Source organism: Thamnophis elegans, chromosome 16 (genome assembly GCF_009769535.1).
Source record: "Thamnophis elegans isolate rThaEle1 chromosome 16, rThaEle1.pri, whole genome shotgun sequence".
In the NCBI taxonomy this organism is placed as follows: domain Eukaryota; kingdom Metazoa; phylum Chordata; class Lepidosauria; order Squamata; family Colubridae; genus Thamnophis; species Thamnophis elegans.
In genome coordinates, this window is record NC_045556.1 from 16,754,838 (window position 1) to 16,777,001 (window position 22,164).

The 22,164-nt window shown below is 37.9% G+C and overlaps 1 protein-coding gene across 5 annotated transcripts in view; it reads right to left on the reverse strand.

Annotated features, from left to right (window-relative positions):
• Positions 1-1,237: 1,237 nt before the first annotated feature.
• The window catches only part of ASB7 (ankyrin repeat and SOCS box containing 7), a 34,593-nt gene continuing 13,666 nt past the window's right edge, over positions 1,238-22,164 (reverse strand). For all 5 annotated transcript variants that reach the window (XM_032232861.1, XM_032232862.1, XM_032232858.1 and 2 more), the window contains 3 exons: positions 21,212-21,475; positions 14,767-15,372; positions 1,238-1,682 (listed from right to left, as the gene is read on the reverse strand). In XM_032232861.1, coding sequence (XP_032088752.1) covers positions 1,543-1,682; positions 14,767-15,372; positions 21,212-21,422 — 957 coding nt within the window. In that variant the 5' untranslated portion in view covers positions 21,423-21,475 and the 3' untranslated portion in view covers positions 1,238-1,542. The remainder of the gene's footprint in view (positions 1,683-14,766; positions 15,373-21,211; positions 21,476-22,164) is intronic.

Sequence of the window (22,164 nt, forward strand, 5' to 3'; positions counted from 1 at the left end):
GTCACATGTGTGATACAGGAAATAAAAATAAGACAGATAGATATATTGCACTCCAGGCACTATATGGAAACAGGATATGTTGGCTTTAAAATTAAATTTGTTTTCAGTTAATGCTTTTATGATGCAAAGAGACCAGAAAGGTATCCGAGCAGTGTAAAACCTAATTAAAAAGAGCAGTCCGTTCATACTGGCATCAAAGGAACGTTTGGGACATCTGAAGTACAATAATTATGCAAAAGATCTAAAGTTGAATTTTTTTAAAAAAAGAATGAAGGTGGCAATGTTTTCAGAGAGCCGTCATGTCTATAATAAACCTTGAACCCTCTACTTACACGCCTGAGCCATGATTTTGAAAATAATAATAATAATAATAAAAATAAATAATCCCCATGTGGGCAGAAAATTACATCCCTGCGTGGAATCCAATCAATTGTCAGTACTAATGAAGTGTAAAATAGGTGCCGTATTGGCCTTTTGTGTGGGTGTGGGTGGATGTGTGGATAGTGCTAGGGGGCTTAATCCACCAATCAGTGTTGCTACAGAAGGATCTGCCTATAGTCGTGATGGAGAACCTATGGCACATGTGAACGAAGTGGCACACAGAGCCATCTCTCTGGGAACTTGAGCCATCGCCCTTTGCTCTTCCACATTCTGGCGCACCAGCCAGCTGGTCTTCATGTCTGTGTGAGCGCCAGAAACTGGAAGAGCAGCTGTCTGGTGCACATGCATGCACTGGGAAGATGATCTTCCAGTTTCCGGCGCACCATGAGCACCAGCCACCTGGTCTTCCAGGCGTGCATGAAGACCAGCCTGTGTACGTGTGTGCGCCGGAAACCGGAAAATCATCTTCCCGATGCACACATGTACACTGGGCGGCTGCTCCTCCGGTTTCCAGCACACATATGCATGAAGACCAGCTGGCCGGTACGCCGGAATCTGGAAGAGCAAAGGGCGCACACATGCTCCTGTTTTGGCACTCAGTGCCGAAAAGGTTCACTAATACTGGCCTATAGGATTCTCCACCAATAAGAGAAATGCAATCGCAATAGCTGGTAGAGAGCGTTATTAAGCCCGACCCTTATTTGGTTTAGAATGCATTCAGCACTTCGCAAATATTACACATGCTGTACAGGGGAAGACTTCCTTTCGAACAAGCAATGTTCCTTCTTCATTCTTAAAAGCAATGCTTTAAAAAACGCCCCCCCCCCGCAAAATAAAACCCAATCCCCACTAACCCCTCCACCCCCCCCCTCATTTGTAACGTTGTATAGAAAGCTTGAATCTTGTAAACTTGGACCAAGAATTCAAAAAAAAATTTAAGACCTCCTAGCATTTTGGTATAAAACAGGGCCCCCTCCACCTGCCCGCCCGCCTGCCCCCCAAAAGGAATTGTATACCTGCCTTCTGACTTCTCAGGGGAAAAAAAACACACACAAAAAAATCAGAAATTGCATAGGATATACGTTGTGCAAGGTGACCAGCCTTTGAAAGGTATCTGGAATAAAAACTAATCCTGCTTATTTGTCCAGCTCTTGCAAATTGTCAGATGTCATCAAATTTGTGTTTTAAGTAGTCTTTCATGACCTTGGCAATCGGTAGCTCGTCAAGGAGTCTGAGGTTTTGAAGGCCTATACACTGGCGGATTTTAATTCGACAGAGATCTTGCAAGTTCCGAGGCTGCCCTAAAAAAAAAAAAGAGACAAAAGCATTAATAAGTCATTACCAGGCCGTGTTTTTTTTTTTTTGAAGAGAGTAATTGGGGGAAAAAACAGCCTGTCAGCCCCGGAGGCCATTTTTTTCTTTGGATCTTCAGGGCTGCCATCCTTAGTGCTGTGCGAAACTGGGAGGGGGGTGGGAATTGCATGGAGTTGCAGGGTTATCTAGCCACAACGTCATTCTTTTCTCTGACAGTCAAGGACATCCAGCCTGCATCTTGAGCGGCGGGACTGGGAGTCATCTCCAGTTGGGACGGCACATTGATTGGACCATGTGATGGACATGTGGGTGCAGGGGGAAGGGACTTGGGCTTTCTTTTGGGTGGGGAAAACCTGGAAGCTTTCAGATTCGGGTTTTCCCAGATGTGCCAATATGATATCTCTAATAAAATGGAACTTTTGAGGAACTTCTAGCCTCGGAGTCTTCTTTGGTTGGGAGTTGTTACTTGGAACCCTGACACAGGCAAGAAGAAGCCAAACTGTAGAACAGAGATCTTCAAACTTGGCAACTTTAAGACTTTGGACTTCAACTCCCAGAATTCTCTAGCCAGCCAGAGAATTCTGGGAGTTGAAGTCATCAAATCTTAAAGTTGTCAAGTTTGGGGACCCCTGCAGTAGAACAGTACAACTGTCCCAAAACTATAAAACAGAACACACAAGGTTTTTCTCAGTCCAAAGTAGGAAATATTTCACTTTTTAGTTAAACTGAGATGGTCCATTAAGCAGTAAACGCGAATGAGTTCAATCCTAGTGCTACCACCTAAGAATCATTTGTGGGGGATACCAGGGAACGAGCCTGAGAGGTCCTTCAAAAAAAAAAAAAAGTTAGATCCTGTACAACAAAGGTGTATTATACACCAAAATGGCACACAAAGCAAACTTGCACTAACTGCAAAACAAAGATGAAAGACGTCAAAATAAATTTCCCCCGGGTCAATCTCCATTATAAATACATGATTTTAACCAAAGTATATGTGACACACACACTTTACATAAGCAAAACCTGAAGACTGCCAATCCCAGATAACAGTTATATAAATGTGCAATACGGAGAGACAAATGTACACTGGCTTTAATAACACACCCAAACAAAATGTTAGAACTTAAGCATGTATTGCTTTATGTAGCTTCCGTGCCTGTTTTTGGAACCCAAAAGCACAGAAGAAAATGGGAGGGTGGAGAGGAAGGGCATCTACGCTTAACACTAAATTCCTGAAGGGTGATTATTAAATGTCCTGACATTTCCTCCTGATAATCTGAACAGCATTTCCTGGGAATGTGCTAATAATGGACGTTTCCAATGTTAAGCACCAGTTGCCACATCTATTGCCCCTTGGTGTCTAGAGCACTTACTCATTCTTGGATGCATCTGAATGGGCGAGTGGGAAGGATTATAGACCACACCAGCACATTTTCTTATAGCAAATGTAAAATGCTATTAGCAATCTGGTAAAGGCAGAGAAAATAAAGAAAGCAGAGAATTAAGCGCTGCCTAATGATGAAGAGGTAATGTGGAGAGCTTCGGCTAAATCTGGAAAGAACCGAGTTGGATTAAAGTAGATTAGGTAAAACAATTAAAAGGCTTCCAAAGCTGACACCTTCCATCCAGAAATACAATGGTGTCAGAGTCATAGAACTCCTGGGCTGACTTGCTCCCAAACACATTTCTGAAACCGACGTTGAAGGAATGCTTTCATTAGTAAACTTTATCTCCCCCCCCCCATATATTTTTTAAAAAAGAAAAGCATTGCCGGTGCTTATCTACCTCTATTTGCGTACAATAGGAAAGGCCATTCGAGCTACATTAAGCCAGCCCTTCTCTCAACAAAGGCAATTTTATGTACTTATAGCTACTCTGTGCAAAGGGAGCCTAGCAATCTTTTTTTCAAAGAGCTAAAATGTGGGAGGTATTTGACAGGGTCCCTGTGGAGGATGGATAGGTGAGCTTTCAACTTTTGGGGGGTGGGTGGGTGGGATGGACAGAAGAGGAACACAGCAAGCTGCAGAGATCCGTTTTCATAAGTGGGCCTGTTGAAGAACTGCATAAAGTCGGAAACTGCGGCAGCAGCGTAAGCATTAACATGAAAACTGCAGCTGCTTAGTACCATTCTCCAGAGAATGCCAGAACAGGGCATTGGAGTTCAGAAATTTAATCAGTATTAATTGTCAGCCATTTAAAAAGAAAGGAATTTTAAAAGCAATTTATTAGAATTTATTAGGCAGCTAATAGCGAAGACTGTTTTCACAACTAGTAAGAAATTTAATTATACATAATACATAATTATGAATACATAATATTTTATGTATTCATTGAACTGAATTATCTGCCACCAAAATCCGGATGGATATTCATATTCTTACATAAGGCTGAAAAACTAATGTGATATTGAGACTAAAGCAATAGAGCATTTTTAAAAAGTGTTACAATTTTTGCGATAGTGATCTTTCTTGAATATACTTCAAATGTGAAATTCACAACATATATAAAATGTGAACTTATAAAGGGTAGTGGGATTCAGCCAGTTCACACCACTTCGAGAGAACCGGTTGTTAACTTTCTGAGCAGTTTGGCAAACTGGTTGTTGGGAGAAATCATTACAGCAGAGAACCGGTTGTTAAATTACTTGAATCCCACTACCGTTTATAACTGTAAAAATAATATAAATGCTATTTGAAGGTAGAATGGAAGGTAAAGTTTAGACAGTGCAGTTTAAATTATTTTATTGATTTCAATGTCATTGCTATATGCAATGAAAATTTAGACTTCAGTTTGATTTGTTATTGTCAGTTATTAATTATTAATATTTGCAATAGGGGTCCAAGTAAAACCAGATTAAGCATAATCATAGAAAAATGAGATTTGGAAGGCAGAGTTCCATAAAAGACAGGTGAAATTATTAGGCAGTTTAAACAATAAGAAAATGACACATAGTGATATTAATAAAATGTAAAAAATGAGAAAAAAATAAATTTTAGAGAAGAAAGAAAATTAAAACTGAATGATCGTTTTAAAAGTTAGCCTAGAATAATAATAAAAAATTAACCTAGAGTTAGGAGAAATGATAAGAGTAAAGATGAAATACAGATCGGAAGAGGCTGAATATTCAAAATTCTGACATAGGATAAAACTTATAGGATTTTCAACCTACAGTACACAATTAGATGATAGACAAGGATCAAAATGATAAAATATATTATATCCATGAGGGCTACACTGGTTTAAATTATTAGATGTGCTGAAAATGAAAGTAGCAATTTTAAGTCTTAATTATCATCAGAAAAAACAAGGTACCAGAAGTATAATAAAAGCAAATATTAACATGTTTGTATTTCACTTCATTACTGAAAAAAAAACCCCACCTGGCTTTCTGACTATTTGTATTTATTTAGGCTATTATAAATGGGCTGCAGGATTCTATTGGTTAGTACATTTCAAATAGCATTAGCCAGTATGCAAAGTAATTATTTGATTTTGTGAAGGAACTAATGAATTCATTTATTATTTTTAATTTTACAAATCTAGAGTTTTGATATCTGTATGCTTTCTTGACATTAAAGATTTAAAATATGGAAATATGAAATGCCCAACTGGTATACATACTTATAAGCAGTTAAATAATTGTGATAAACCTTTATTAATGGATGATAAAAAGAACTGATAAGATCTGATAAAAAAATTATAATAAATTGCTCAAAAATCCATTTTGTTGCTCTCTACTACTTCAAGAAAAAGAAACAAACTTAGTAGAAAGGTACATTAAAATTCTGGAAGGCTACATATGGATATTCAGCACAAATGTATAAATGTTATGAAATGTGATTATACTAAAAAAAATATCTTAAGCAATCGGCAAACATAATATACAGTACCCTAAATCTGCAAGAATTTCTATAAATTGTTATTTAACTTTAGATCAAGCACGGAACCAGATATCTTTAGTTTTCTTTGCTATTTGTGTTTTCATGAGACCAGCAATAACAGGGTTTATATTATAGTTTATACTATACTATATAGAACATTACTAAAAATGTTGCTTAAAACAAAGTTGACAGTAGTACTATATAACAGAAAAAAAATTTTTTGACTGATTGACAAAAGGTTGAAATACTGTGCAAACGTTTTTGAACATAAATATGTAACTCTTCCAAATCCGGATGGGTAAGAGTCAAGATTAAAAAAAAAATTAACAACAGAACAAAACTAAATTAAATCAGAGGCAAAGTAGCAAACATAAATTGCAGAACTAAGACATGAGCAATACTATCACTCTTAAATTTCCTTTATGCCTACACTACCAAAAAGAAGCAGTTACGGAGAAATTAAATACCCTTTGGTTTGTTTATTTGTTTCTATTAATTATTCTCTGCTTGGAATTATCTCCATTCTTAGATTTGTAGCAAATAAAATCAGTTCCCTAGTTGACTCTATAAAGTATGAAGCATACCCGATTTGCAGAAACATTTTAACCGAAGCCTACATGAACAAGACATATAAGGGAGCTATGCTCACCAAGGTACTTATTTCAGGTAGCAATTGCTATGCCAACTGGTCCATAATTGGGAAGGCTCAGATTCTTTACTTAACCTCAAAGCTAAGTCATTTTCTCCTAAATCAGTGTCTTTTGCAGTACTTCTTAAGGTTTAATAAGGATGAAAGGAACAGGAGACAGGGTTATGTGCCTACCTTCAACTTTCTCAGACAAAGTGATATTAAAAATGTAATACTAAGATATAATGGATTGGATTAGTATTTCTAGAACGTGTGTTGGACAATTTAAATTCACAACTTCAGCAATGCTGGAAAGTCCATGGATATGGACTGATCTGCATATATTTAAACCAAAATACAAACATCTAAATGTATGTTTTAGGCTAAAATTCAGGTACTAGTAAAATAAAGCCTTGCACCATTCCTTAATTCCCTTCAAAAATTTTAAATGGTGTAAATGCATCCACAGGTCACCTTCAGTATGACTGTTTGTGATTTTACGTGGAATTTAGCAGTTCAGCAAGAGATTCTAGACTAACAAGGGGGGCAAAAAATCTGAAGCTGCTAATTTCAGTGTTTATAGGGTTTTTTTTTTTTTACCAAAACATTGCCCAAATTAATTCTAACCTGGTTAATTACAAAAACAAAAACAAGCAAACAAAAAATTCAAAATGCGAAAACAAACAAACAAACAAAAACCCTTAGTATTTTTGCTGGTGCTGTTTTCTTCATATCTAGTAATCTGCAAAATTTTAAAGTGAGTTCTGGTATACTACTGGATTTCTCTCTGCGCCCCCCCCCCTCCAAAACAAGTTATAAACTTTTACTTGTTTCTTCATGCTTGCATAAGAAAAACATTGTAACATGGCATAATACTGGGTTCTTCTTACAGGATGGCAATCAAATAAATTGACAATCTAGGACACAATCTTCTGCCTTCAAGGCATCTCAAAAACATAATTTTCAAAAGATAAATTGTCTATTAAGGAGATAATAGGAATTAAGAGTACCAAAGAAAAATATTTATATTTTCACATACTCATAATTGTGTGTATTTTCTTTCCTTGATTTGGACTGTTCTTCATAAATCCACCATTATTTTAATTGTACAAAATTAACCATTAAAAATTTGTATCTCTAATTGCCGTATTAGTTGGGAATTAGTTTGGCTTTTCAATATAATAAAGCTTTTTCTTAGAAAATCATCCTATTCCCAGGCACATTACTTCAGCAAGGAAAGCCAAGTATTAAACTCTTACTTTCAAAAACATATCAAAGCCTCATCGAAAATGTTTTAAAATCATAAACAACTGCAGTACATTTGCTCCCTACTCTAAGAGTTATATTAATTAAGATAATTTTCCACTTATCTTTCTTAGATTGGACATTCAGATAGCCACAAAGTTAGGCAAAACAAAATGTTTTGGAGCTTCGAAGGGAACACACTGCAATGTAACTGAATAAGGATTGAGGAGCGTCAGCATTCATTAGGCTAATTTCTTTTTCTTTTTTTAAAAAAAATAGGAATATATGTTATATCTAAGATTGTTTTCCTCCATTTAAAAGATGTTCCTTCCTTTTCTGTTTATGTTGTTTTTTGTTTTATTTTAAAGAACAGTTAATCTATTATGCTATTTTGATTTTGCACGAATGTTGCAAACAACCAGAAATGCAAACATTTAGATTTGAATGATAGTCTAGTATTCCTAAACATCCATAGAATTTATCCTAAATTGTTAAGATTCAATAATGAATAACAGGATAGCCACTTAAAAACCCTCAGGCACATACTGTACATTGGTCTATATCCCATTGGCACTTGTCTAGGTAACACTTTTTGATAGATGTCTAAGAGTTCAACTTCAAACCCAGCTTCGGTAATCTGCAGTTGAATATGACTGATTACAATTGGATCCAACTTCCTGTTATATAAAAGCCTCTTTACTGCCAAACCCTTTTGATTTCACTTCAATGCTAACCTAAGAAAACTGCAGCTTAGCTGTGTTCTTTGCGCTGTGTTCAAGTCCACTGCTCCATTTACAATTTGTTGTACACCTGATATTTTTATTTTTATATGTTTGCCATACCCAAAGGCAGCCAGAATTTTTTAGTCCCTTGAAACAGGGCACTCCGGAGGAGGAGGAGGAGAGGTAGTGGGATTGTCAAGGGATAAACACACAAAAGCATTACGGCAATATCAAAGAAGCCAGCGGAACAAAAACCCTAGTTATATTCCCGAGGCGAACATGCATGCTTTGAAAATGTGCCTGCAATACGATAGTCAGGGAGTTTGCTTTGACTAGCAGTCACCCACCCAACATACTACATGCCATTCTGAAAGCTTAGCTTCCAATTTCCATGCACAAGAAAAGCTAAGATGTCACTTTTCTGAAAACGTCTGATCCATCTCCAACATATATAAAGAGCCGGTCCCACTCATAAAATATGATTTATTTTAAAACTGAGATATGAATATCAGCTAACAAGAGAATATAGCCCAGCCTGTTCACAGATTCTGCAATGCTCAGTTGAAAAAAACAACAACCCACCTGTAACAGATTCAGTACTGAAGTTTGAACTGCATAATCATCCCCCACTAGAATTACAAAGTAAGATAAATTCACAAACTTTGACTGAAGAACGGAATTCTGAAATGTAACATTAAGCTACTGAATATCTCGCATTAAAAGAAATTGCCTTAAAGCTAGAGGTAAATCTAGCAACTGACTACAGAATTATATTTTATGATGGTCTCGGTTTCAAAGCCTTGAAATTATGCTGAAATAAAATCCGTAGAATGATTTAAAAAAACAGCACATTTCTCAAAGACATGAATGATTTCTTTTGATTGTAAGAAAAAGAAGATCTCATTTTGTAATAACAAAACTATTTTGTTCCAATTATTCAAAAAGGCTCAGCATCTCCATCTATGGGCCCTACCTCATTTTATATTACATTTGTGATTCCTATTTATATAAAAATGGAAAGTATATACTAATGAACCCAAAAAGCAATATCAGCAAACTATATGTCTTAACTCCAACATACCTAGTTAGAGCTAAGAAATCTCTCTAGGATGCCTGCAATTTGGCAGCTCGAATCTCACCAGGCTCAAGGTTGACTCAGCCTTCCATCCTTCTAAAGTCAGTAAAATGAGGACCCAGACTGTTGGGGGCAATACGCTGACTCTGAGAACTGCTTAGAGAGGGCTGTAAAGCAATATGAAGCAGTATATGTTGTAAATCTAAGTGTTATTGCTATTGTTAAAACATCTCTTAGTTTGATGTCCTAAGATGATGATGGAAGAAACCCAAAATCATTGTCTATCTCTACCCATGTCGAGTCTGTGTGATAAGTTTTCAGTACACCTCAGAAAGCTATGAAAAGGATGCAGTTTCTACTTTGCTAAAATTTCCTGGATTGGTCATACAGATATTGAATGATGATTGTTCATAAATAATAAAGATAATCTACAGGGATAATGGGTGACCAAGAAGTTTGTGATATATGTATTTTGTGTTTGTGTGTGGATGGATGGATGGATGGATGGATGGATGGATGGATGGATAGATAGATACACACGTATATTAATATATGTACATTGTTTCACCAGTATTCAACTTTTGAATATGGAAAGCACACATTAAAAGCTCAGTTGAAAATGCACTAATGGAGGAGTGCCTATGGGGTGTCAAACTCAAGGGTACTTAGATTTGACCTGCAGGAAGGCCCTGGAAACAGCGAAGGACTGTCCCACAGTACCTCTGCCAGTGAAAACAGAGTGCAGCCCTCCCAGGCTCCGTTTTTGGCTGCAATGTTCTCCTGCAGCCATCTGACAGAGGGCTGCAGGAGTCCATTGCGGTCAAAAACAGAACCTCGATAAGTGACGTCGAGCTGACCACGCCCCATGCCGCCCTGAGGTAAAATACATCCCTGATGCAGCCCTCAATGAAATAAAGTTTAACACCCCTACTGTAGAAGAAGACCAGGTTGAAAATGAGGGAAGAGTCAAGCACGGCATCAGTCTGGAATCCCTTCATGACCACAAAAGATCTAAGTCAGCCCACCTTGAATTCTGTTGACCCTTATCTATCATCAATTTGCTGCGACCTTTAGTAGTTCAGATTCTTGTAGAGAGCTCTAGCTTACAATAAATCTATATTCATTTGAACTTCTTGGACTCCTGATTTCCTGTGCTTGACAATGCCATTATCCAAATATTTGGGGGGAAAACATTTATCCCCACAGTACTTTGAATGTTTGAAGCGAAGACAATGGTGTAGCTCATAAATGATGGTTCGGTATTAAGTTTATGATCCATCACAGACCGGCGAAATAAAGAAGACTAAATAATCAACTTTAGCTGTGCCCAAGATATACTGAATGTTGTTTCTAAATGTTATTAGAAACATTTGACTCTTTTAATCTTTTCATAAAACTAGAGTTTTGCCATTGTTGGCTTAACTCCATTCATTCTGGAAAATATCTTTAAAACTTTTTTTTTTAGTTTTAAACTAAACTAAGAACGCTGCATTAAAAAAAATGTAATGTTTAAGATTAAAGAAGGAAGGCCAAAAAAGTGATTAAATGAAATGAGTGTCATCTCAAAAAGCTCCTCTTTATTAGGCATTGACCCCCCCCCCAAAAAAAAGCTTCAAGCTGGTATCTCATTTTATAGGTTAGTTTTTGCTTTAGCTCTATGATTTGATAATTTTAGCAACTAGCTAGCACAGGAAAGAGAATAGTTTATTAAATACAGGTAGTTCTCGACTTACAGTTTACTTAGTGATCCTTCGAAGTTACAATGGTGCAGAAAAAACTGACATGACCATTTTTCACACCCATGACTACTGCAGCATCCCCATAGTCACGTGATTTACATTGGGATGCTTGACAACTCTGACATTTATGATGGTTTTCAGAGTCTTGTTGGACTAGATGACCTACAAGGTCCCTTTCAACTCTGTTAATCTGAGGAGGAGACTGTCCAGAGTGCTGTATTAATGAATAGGGCATTGGCAATTACAGTGTGTAGAAACTATTTGAGTTATCCCAGAGTCGTCATAAGATGCCTTTTTGAGGCCTTCTGAGAGGCAAAGTCAACCAGATTCACTGAACAACACTGTGTGACTAATTTAAGAACTGCAGTGATTCGTTTAACAAAAGTGGTAAGAAAAGACGTAAAATGGGGCAAAGCTCACTGAACAAATGTCTCACTTAACAACAGAAATGTTGGGCTCAATTGTGGGTATAACTTGAGGACTACCTGTAATTCTTTGTTGTTCAAGATTTGTACTTGAAGACCTCCAAGATCCCTTCCAACTCTTGTTATTCTGTTAATTAGGAAACTAATGGGGAATTTAAGATATTATTCTATATGCAGAATGCTTCCACTAATGAAACAGATTTTTCCTGCTCTAAATATATCTTCCATGACTTTTATGGAAATAGCAAAGCTAGAGCATATATTCACACCTAACAGTGGCTATATTTGTAATATTCACCTTAATATCAGTCATTGCCTCCAACAATACAAAATTCAATTTATAATCTGGAGGTGCGTGTTTCATTAAATTAAGAAATCTGAATATATGTAGATTTAGATGCCAGAAATCAACCACTTTTTAAAAATAGGTTTATATGTGCGGCAAAACACAAAACAAAAACCAAACCTGATACAAAATACAGAATGGTGCTGAATATGAAATCAGTAAATTCTGGAGAAATAGGAAGAAAATCTGCAGAAAAAAAGATTTGAGAAAATTTAGCCACAGAACAGAAAGCATAAGCCTAAAAATGTGTTACCAATCACTGAATACTGCATGTAGCCCCAAAATTATTTCCTTCCAAATCCCAAAGATTAAAATAGCCAGAAAAATGCACTGCTTAGTTGAAAACAAAGGAGAAAAATGCTTCAAGTTTCTAAATTAAAAGTGAATGTGTGGTTTCAATAAACCACAAGGAGATCTTTCCAATCTGGCATTTTCCAGATTTGCTGAGTAAAATTCCTAGAACTTTCAATCAGCACAAACGGAAACACGCTGCTTTTCCTCCCAAAACATTTCTTAGCTCAAATGCTACGTTTCCCTAGAGCGAAGTTGCACTTTCAAGGGCAATCTTGCATGCATATACAACAATCTTTTTTCCCGTATTAAAAAAAAGAAAGGAATGCAAAATGATTTGGAACTTTATATAGTATTAATAACAACCAGGTACATGTGGTGCTGACCAGAGATCCTACAAATATATTTTTTTTACACATGATTTCATTTTTCTCCAATTTTTTAACAGCAGAAAACAAGCAAAAAGCTCTATAAGCAGCTCATTAAACAATTTTAAACTACTAAACACACAGAGAGAGGGAGTAATGTGTCATGTTAACCCAAACTAAAAAGTTGGATTTTTTCCACATAAAAGAAGTGAGTTACATTGTTTCTTACATGACACAGGGAGGTTTATAAATTTATGTCTATCAGTAAACTGTGAAACATTGTAAAAATCAAGGTTAGTGAAGAAATGAGAAAATGAAGACTATACAGGAGAAACCTGGGCTGCTAAAACCAATGCCTGATTTTACACTTGTGCTAGCTAGATTTTTATCTCTGATTCACCTAAATGATCATGTGAATACTGATTACTTGGATAATGAACAAAACATTGAACAAAACATTGAACAAAACCTATTTATAATCTTTTTTTTTCCTTAAGTAACCTAATTTGGCCGTGTTCAACCACGTCTGGAAATATGGGACAAACTGCGTTTTGTTATGCCTGACATTTTAATCGGTAAGATAGGAGGATGGCATCATTGCACAAAGTATGCGATCACAGGCTGACTGGAAGGGTAAGGTCTGGTTAGAGGCCCTGCTGTTTCTCCTACATTTCATTTTATTATATGGGACGTGGTGGCTCAATGGCTAAGACGCTGAGCTTGTCGACCAAAAGGTTGGCAGTTTAGCAGTTCGAATCCCTAGCGTCACATAACTGAGTGAGCTCCCATTACTTGTCCCAGCTTCTGCCAACCTAGCAGTTCGAAACTATGTAAAAAATGCAAGTAGAAAAATAGGGACCACCTTTGGTGGGAAGGTAACAGTGCTCCGTGTGCCTTTGGCGTATAGTCATGCCGGCCACATGACCACGGAGATGTCTTCGGACAGCGCTGGATCTTCGGCTTTGAAATGGAGATGAGCACCGCCCCATAGAGTCGGGGACGAGTAGCACATATGTGCGAGGGGGAGCCTTACCAACCAACCTTTTATTATCCTTCCAACAGGATTAATCATTTCAAAATATTGAAAAGCAGAAACCATGAATAAAGAGGAACCTGAGCCTGCTGGAAAGAAAATTTATTTGATGAAACTTGCTCTGGCAATAAGTCTTATTATTAGTGAAAGTAAAGTTAAAGGAGTCCTTGGTGGTTTTACTCGGCTAAACATAGCTGACTTTAGGAAGCCATGCTCATCTCTGTTTCTTTGAGCCATCGAGCCAGCACTGTCCGGGCATGTTTCCATGGTCATGTAGCCAGCACGACATTACACTGCAGTGTCAAGCATAAGGCGAAACACGGAACAGTCACCTTCCCACCAAAGTTGTACCTATTTATCTACTTGCGCTTTCAAACTGCTAAGTTGGCTGGAGCGAAGTAAAGTGAGGGGAGCTCACTCTGTCGTGCAGTGGTAGGACTCAACCTGCTGGAGCACAGACCTTCTCCGGTGTCTTTTAAACCACCGAGTCACTGTGCCACACCTATTATTGGTGGCACAATAATAATGGATGATTATTGATTGCTTCCTCTTATAAGTTTGGAACATTTTTATTTGAAATATTATTATCTATTTAATATACTTATTATATAAGTTTGGAATATTTTTAATGTATATGTTAAGGGACCCAAAGAGGGATTGGAAACAGGATTATTTTAAACATTAAGAGAGATTCATTTATCTGATTGCTGGGCTCATTGCATTATTGTCAAGATTGAATCGCTTTATTGCCTTCCAGCTTCTATTGCTTTTCAACTTGCCAATGAAAAGGGGGGAGGGATGGAATGGGTGGGGAGAAAATGGGATGCCAAGACATAATTCATGGATTGTGAAAGGCTGCAAAATGCCAAGGTCACTACTGAAGTTGCTGGATGTAGAAAAGGGCTGTTCCCATAACAACAACAACAAAAAGTTTTGCAACAAATACCCAAGGAATGGGAGAAAGGGAATCTATTGTTTAACTAAGCAAGCTTTCGGGCGGGAAAACCAGAGCTGATTTTGCTTCTTCAGTTGGAGTTTGGAGTTTATTCAATTTGTAGACCGCCCTATTCCACGAAGGGACTCAGTTCTGAGATGTTTTTACTTTTTGGGATTCAATGACCCCGAGGGTTCCTTTTGTTGGGTTCACTAGTCGGACTGTTGACCATTGTCATATGTCATTAAAATTCACTCATCAAATGTCTCACTTAGCAACAGAAATCTTGGTCTCAATTGTGTTGTAAGTCAAAGACTACTTAAAACTGCCACCCCCTCTCCCAATCTACTGCAAATTTTGATAAAAGATTTCCACTATACATACTTGTTACTTCCTGTAAGAAATCCAAACAAGGCCGGCTACCTCCAGATATGCTTATTGAAACCGCCAACGGAGTCTGTCCTTCATAGTTCCTTGTGTTGGTATCCGCGCCATAATTGTACAACATCTGCGCACAAAGTACATCATCCCTAAGAGCAGACAAGTGCAACGGCGTCTGTCCATCTTCTAAGCGCCCCAAGTTCGTATCCGCTCCTCTCTGAAGGAACATCCGGCAATAAGTGTGATTGCTTTTGATCACAGCGTAGCGTAACAGAAAGCCATTTTGAATGTCAATATTGGCATTGTGATCTAGGAGGATTTTGACACAGCTGGACCGTTCGCGGATAATGGCAAGCTGAAGTGGTGTAGTACCTTTGTCACTCAGCGGATCGACTTCAGCCTTGAACTCCAGCAAGAGTCGGACAAAGGAGTCTCTTCCATAATGAGCTGCCACGTGCAGGGGAGTCCAACCGTCGTTGCTTTTTGCATTAATAATATCAACACGGTAGTCGGATTCCAGCATTAGGCGTGCGATCCGGGCTCGGCCATGCATAGCTGCGTAATGTAGAGCAGTGAAGCCGCCAATCAGGTCTTTCACTGTAGGATCCGCTGAAGTTTTTTAAAAAGTGCAAGAAAAATTATCATGAAAGGGACGCAAAACAGCAATTTAAAATATAACTCCCCCCCCAAGGTTAATCTAAAAGTTCAGCTTTCCCAGCAGACATGAAATCTCATAAATGTTAGCACTTTTATGATATGATATCATATATATCTATTTAACAAAAGTGGTGTGTTGGCCTAGACGTGGAACTCTCGCCTCACAATCAGGAGGCTGTGAGTTCAATCCCAGGCAGAGGCAGATATTTCTCTCTCTGGGCACAATGAGAATGTATCTGCTGAATATAACTCTGCATTGGCGACAGGAAGGGCATCCGGCCAGTAAACATTCAGCTCCATTCAGTTGCCCAGACTCCACCCCGCAAGGGATTATGGGGTTGTTAAAAGAGGATGATGATACCTATTTAACAAAAAACCCAATTCTTGATTAGGTACTACAAGACCTGTAAAATTATTGCCAGCCATTATTGTTATTTTTATAGACTTCTTTCCAACTGATACAAAGGGTTTTGTACTACTGAAACATCAGTGCATACAGTGGTTGGGACTTAACGGTGATTAAGCAACATTGTGCATATTGGAAGTTGCTTTATAGGCTCCAAGGATTTAACATTTTAAACATTAATATTTCAATACCGAAAAATGCAAAATTTCAAAAACAGGGCATGCTTCTGAATTATGGGCTGAATTTAAAATATTTTCATGCAAAGTTCCATGAAAAAGGAAATGCAGAAGACCCATTTATTGGGAAGAATTCTAAAGCAAAAGAGAATTCAATAAAATTTGGATCTGGTATGTGATAGATAAATTGAATAACTGGTGTTTCCCCCTGTAATTCAGTTTTGGTAATAATAATATTTTTTAAAAAAAATGAATATTTACTATGCCTATTGTCTCCAATAAAGGTAGTCCTCAGCTAATGACCACAATTGAGCACAAAATGTCTGTTGTTAAGTGAATTTCGCTCCCTTTTACAACCTTTCTTGCCCCACCTGTTAAGGGAATCACTGTAGTTGTTAAGGTGGTGACATAGAGGATGCTGCAATAGTTGTATGCTTGAAGAAGGGCCATAAGTGACTTTTTGAAGTGCCATTGCAACTTTGAACGGTCACTAAATGAACTGTTGTTAAGTCGAGGACTACCTACAGTCAAGTCTCCCAACCCAACAACCACCAGGTATTTCTCAAAATCTCTCTACCTACCTATCCCTAAATCCTTCAGCTCAAACATTTCGTCCTTGGTTCCATGTTTTGTTTTCCCTTGCGCTTCTTAGGCTTAAAGAGAAGCATCTGTAGCAACATCTGCAGGCTCAAGATGCAGATGTATTGTGGTCTGGCAAGATGAGTTTGTTTTAGGGGGCTAATACTGTATAAGGTAAAAAAAGCCCTCTGTGATCTATGCAGTTGCAAAGCATGTAAGCTATATATGTTAGTTCAGATAATCTCGATAAAAACTGTCTTCTATAAAATGAAAATAACCTAACTTTGCCGTTTGACAAAATGTTGAGCTTTGCAAGAATGTAAACATCTAATTTTGAAGAAGGGGAAGCAGGATAGGGCAAAATGTCAACATTTCAAGAGGAATAGCTAAGTATTCCTTCTCCCACAGAAATCTGGATTCATGAAATATTTTAAAAATTACCAGATGTATAGATCTAATATCATCCTGTCACATGCAATGACTAACACTATATTTTGTTCACAGGCAAATTATATGGTGCCTGGCACTCAATTCTTCCCACTTCTGCTCATGTTATTTGAATATAAAAAGAGATATAAAACCTTGGCAATATGTGAAAATAATCATGCAATATTACAGAAATCTCAACCATGAATATTGTTTTAAGTGGAAAGGCAGGATATCATTAAATATAAATAAGCAAACTCTTTGTTTGATGGAAAATTTTATTAGAAATATTCTCTATTTCAGCAAGTGGTTAAAGTTGCTTTCCAGATGGTAACAAGACAATTAAATATTAAAATTACAACCCTTATTTTATAGCTAAAGAAAATAACTTGCATTAACAATTTTTCTACAGACTGTGAATTGTTTAAGTTTCTCTGTTTAAATAAACTAGTGTTCGCTTGTATTAAACATCTCTCTGTGACACCAGGGAATGTCAGTATCTTCACTGTTTTCCTTGGCATTTTTTCATAGATAAAAAGAACTCCTGTAGTTAAATTTAATATCACTTAGTTGTAAAATCTGAAATCTATTTAAGTTTAATTCAAAGAGAGTAGGGAATAAAAGAAGACCAAGAGGAAAGATTGACTGATTAGGTGGGATCTTGGTGAGGTGGTCCCTGAACAATCTTTTACCCAAATTTATAGACAAGAGGAACAAAAATCCTACAGAAGAGACTCCTAAGAAGCTTCTGGGATGAGAAGAGAAATGTCTTCAAAGAAAAACCAGAAAGTCCAATTGCCTCTTGAAAAAAGCACTTTTGGGACAACCATGACCTGAATGACTGAGAAACCACATTGACATTTACAGAAGAGAATATATGTAGCTCAGGGCTGAACTGTAGAGTCCTTGGTGCTCTCATCAGATGTAACCTACTTGGGTAATAACACATCATCTGTAAACTAACAACCAAACAAACTTGCTACCCTCCTCCCACCACCAGCAGTTCACCTCCCAATGATCCTGACCTGATGTAACCTCCCTATCACAAAACCCATCACAAAATTCTCACTGATGACTCACACCTGGCCCCTCACAAGACCCATCACAAGACCCTCACTTGACACACCCACACCTGAAGCCCTTATAAACAGAAGAACACCGATACTGACATCCCCTAAACTCCGCTGAAATTATTACCTACCCTGGTAGCGAAATGTTCGGAAATCAACTCACAAGCTTGGAGAACGAACCTTCACTCTCATCTTACACCTGAGCTACAGTAGAACAAGGCACAGGTAGTCCTCAAGTTAGGACCACAATGGAGTCCAAAGTTTAGATTGCTAAATTTGAAACATTAACGAATTTGAAACATTTGTTAAGTGAGTTTGTCCCATATTATGAATTTTCTTGCCACATTTGTCAAGTGAATCACTGCAGTTGTTAAATAAGCAGCATGGTCATTAAGTGAATCTGGTTCCCCCCACTGACTTTGCTTGCCAGAAGGTCGCAAAAGGGATCACATGACCCCAGGACACTGCAACCGTTGTAAATATCAATCAGTTGTCAAGCATCCGAACACAAATCATGTAACCATGGGGATGCTACAATGGTCTTAAGTGTGAAAAATGGCCATAAGTCACTTTTCTCAGTGCCATTGATTAGTTCGACTTCGTTGACTTATTTACTTACTCGACTTACTTACTTACCCTAACCTTTAACGGTCACTAAGTGAACTATTGTAGGTCGAGTACTACCTGTAACAAAGAAGCTCAACATTGTCCTGTGTCAACTAAGGATCCATGTGAGGTCTGTCTAGAATTTGCATAGAATTCTGAAACAAATGCGATAAATATTCCTGAATTTGAATTGTCTCAATTTGAGACAATGGAGGAGGTAGGACCGGCCAACTCTATACTACTATTGTGGCAAATTCTGAACCAAAAAGCACAGGATATCACAGATATCAGAGAGCATCTGAAATCATTTCCACAGGTACAGAAGCCAGCTAGTCACTAAAAATATGAAGAAGGATAATTTAGTAGAGGAGAACTATAGTATAGCTTCACATCTGTTTTGGAATATTACACTGCCATCTTCTGGTTATATTCCACTTGATAATGAGAAATAACAACCTCAGATATGCAGATGATACCACTCTAATGGCAGAAAGTGAAGAGGAACTAAAGAGCCTCTTGATGCGGGTGAAGAAGGAGAATGCAAAAGTTGGCTTGAAACTCAACATTAAGCAAACTAGGGTCATGACATCTGGCCCTCTCAATTCCTGGCAAATAGATGGGGAAGAAATGGAGATAGTGACAGATTTTATTTTCCTGGGCTCCAAGATCACCGCAGATGGGGACTGCAGCCAAGAAATTGCTCTTGGAGAGGAAAGCTATGGCAAATCTAGACAGCATACTAAAAAGCAGAGACATCACCCTGGCAACAAAAATGTGTACAGTCAAGGCTACAGTTTTCCCAGTTGCAATGGATGGCTGTGAAAGTTGGACCATAAGAAAGGTTGAACGTCAAAGAATTGGGGCGTTTGAACTCTGGTGCTAGAGAAGATTCCTGCAAGTCCCTTGGACTGCAAGGCGATCCAACTGGTCAGTCCTAGAGGACATCAACCCTGACTGCTCTTTAGAAGGCCAGATCCTGAAGATGAAACTCAAATACTTTGGCCATCTAATGAGAAGGAAGGACTCACTGGAGAAGAGCCTATTGCTGGGAGAGACGGAGGGCAAAAGAAGAAGGGCATGGCAGAGAAGGAGGTGGCTGGATGGAGTCACTGAAGCAATAGGCATGAGCTTAAATGGACTCCAGAGGATGGTAGAGGACAGGAAGGCCTGGAGAAACACTGTCCATGGGGTCGCGATTGGTCGGACACAACTTCACAACTAACAACAATGGTTAAAAATGACTTTCTACCCAAAGATAAAATATCTTTTGAGTTAAATTAAAGTCTAGGTGACATTGGTGGACAATATGTTTTCTGGCAATATCATGGAAATAATTTGCAACTGCCTTCTTTCAAAAAAAAAAAAAAAGGTCCAGTATTTATAACCAGCATTTCTCAGAGTTATCCTTCCAAATAAAAACCAGGTCCAATTACATTAACTTTTCAAGATCCGCAAAAATTGGCTAAATGTTGCCACATAAATCTTAAAGAACAATTTAATTTTACATACATTAGCACAAAGTTCTGTTAATAAAACCCAAGTGAAATACCTGCCTTTATCAATAAGCAATTTCTATACATGTAGAGCCCTGATTCTCTGTGGAAATATTATACAATATTTGTCCAGAATTGTATTAGGTATCCTGCTTGGGCAGGAGCTGGACTAAAAGACCTCCAAGATCCCTTCCAAATCTGCTATTCTGTATTTCACTAACCAGACCTCTTCTTTTATCCCCAGTTGCATAATCAACAACACCAACTGCCTCTTCATCCATAAATGGGACATTATTTATAAAATTTTAAGGAAAAGATGCAGATATTAAAGAGCAGAAACTCTATTTTTAAAACCTTCAGAACACTTTCATTTCATTTTTTACAAATACAGCTTCAGTGACTCCATCCAGCCACCTCATTCTCTGTCGTCCCCTTCTTATTTTGCCCTCAATCATTCCCAACATTAGGCTCTTCTCCAGTGAGTCCTTCCTTCCATTAATTTAGCAGAACTGAATTATGAATTATGAAATTAAATTGTTCTATGAACTTCCCTTTTGTTCTGCTATTACAAATGCAATTTATGTGTACTTTTTAGAACTGGTTAGATTCCTACACCCAGGGATGAATTTATATGTCAGAACATCCACATTTAGATTATAAATGTAATCAAAATTTAATTTACAATATAGAGTAAGATGTAAGCCATCTACTAGAACCAGTCCATGCAGGATTACGTTGTGGAATGAGTTAGTTTTTCTTTGTGCAATACTCAAAACACACAACAAACGAGTGCCATCTTGTGGTTGACTCTGAAGTCACATAGCTTGGCTGCTGTTTTTCCCCCCCCCTCCTTTGCACACCCTCTTAGAGATCTAAAAACATAGAAATTAAATTTTATCTAGACCACGTTGGTGTGCAAGCAGCAAAAAAGAAAATTCTATTTTTTAAAAAAAGGAAGCCAAGGTATTGAAAGAGAAGATCTGAAACGTTTCATCACCAAGCAACCCATACATTCCTCTGCTTGGGTCAACTAACCTCCATGTTCAAGAAACACACGGACACATCTTTCCTTCCCTCTCGCTGCTGAAAAATGGAGCAAGGTCCAGCCATTAGCATCTCGGCCATTGGGAGAGTAGCCCTGCTCTAACATTTTGCGCACCGTATGGACATCCCCGGCGGCCACCGCTGCCTGAATCTGCAACTCTTCTTGTAGCTCAGGGTTCCTCCGGCAATGGTGATGTAACATCTTTGCAGAGTCTGCTTCTTTTTAAAGAAGGGTCATGAAGTCTCGGCGGTCACCTTAAATAAAAATACATTTATCTAATGAAGTTGATAAAGGAATGAAACATGATTCATTGTGCATGGGAGAGGAGGTAGGGGCGCGACCATCTTGACTATCAACTACAGCAATGCTTCTTAACCTTGGTCACCTTAAGACCTGTGGACTTCAACTCCCAGAATTCCCCAGCCAGCCATTCTCTTAAATCCACAGGTCTTAAAGTGGCCACGGTTGAGAGAAACACTGAACTACAGCACCAGCTGTATACATTCCGACGAACTGAAGGACTGTACATGGTGACCTCTAGCAGAACGTTTTCCATAGCCCATAGCAACAGAAAAATCCAATTGTGGAGACGAAGAGACCAACTGTCAGTTCTGCAAGCCATCTTTTCTTCTGGACTTCAGTTCCAATTTAATAAATTTAATAAATTGGAATTTTGAGGAATTCTTTGCCCCAGACTCTGATTTAATTTTGGACACTATTTGGAACCCTGACACCAACAGAATACAATAACGTAATTTATGTAAATGATTGTGTCAGCTAAAGCAAGCAGCCACAAATATGTATTATGAAGAGCCAAGACAGTTCTTATCTTCTACTAGCCAATAACCTGGTGTTGCCTGGGTATTTATTTATAGGGGGAAATGTGTGGACCAAACGTAATTTCTAATGTTGGACCTTCCTACTTCCCAGAGGGAGCCCCCTT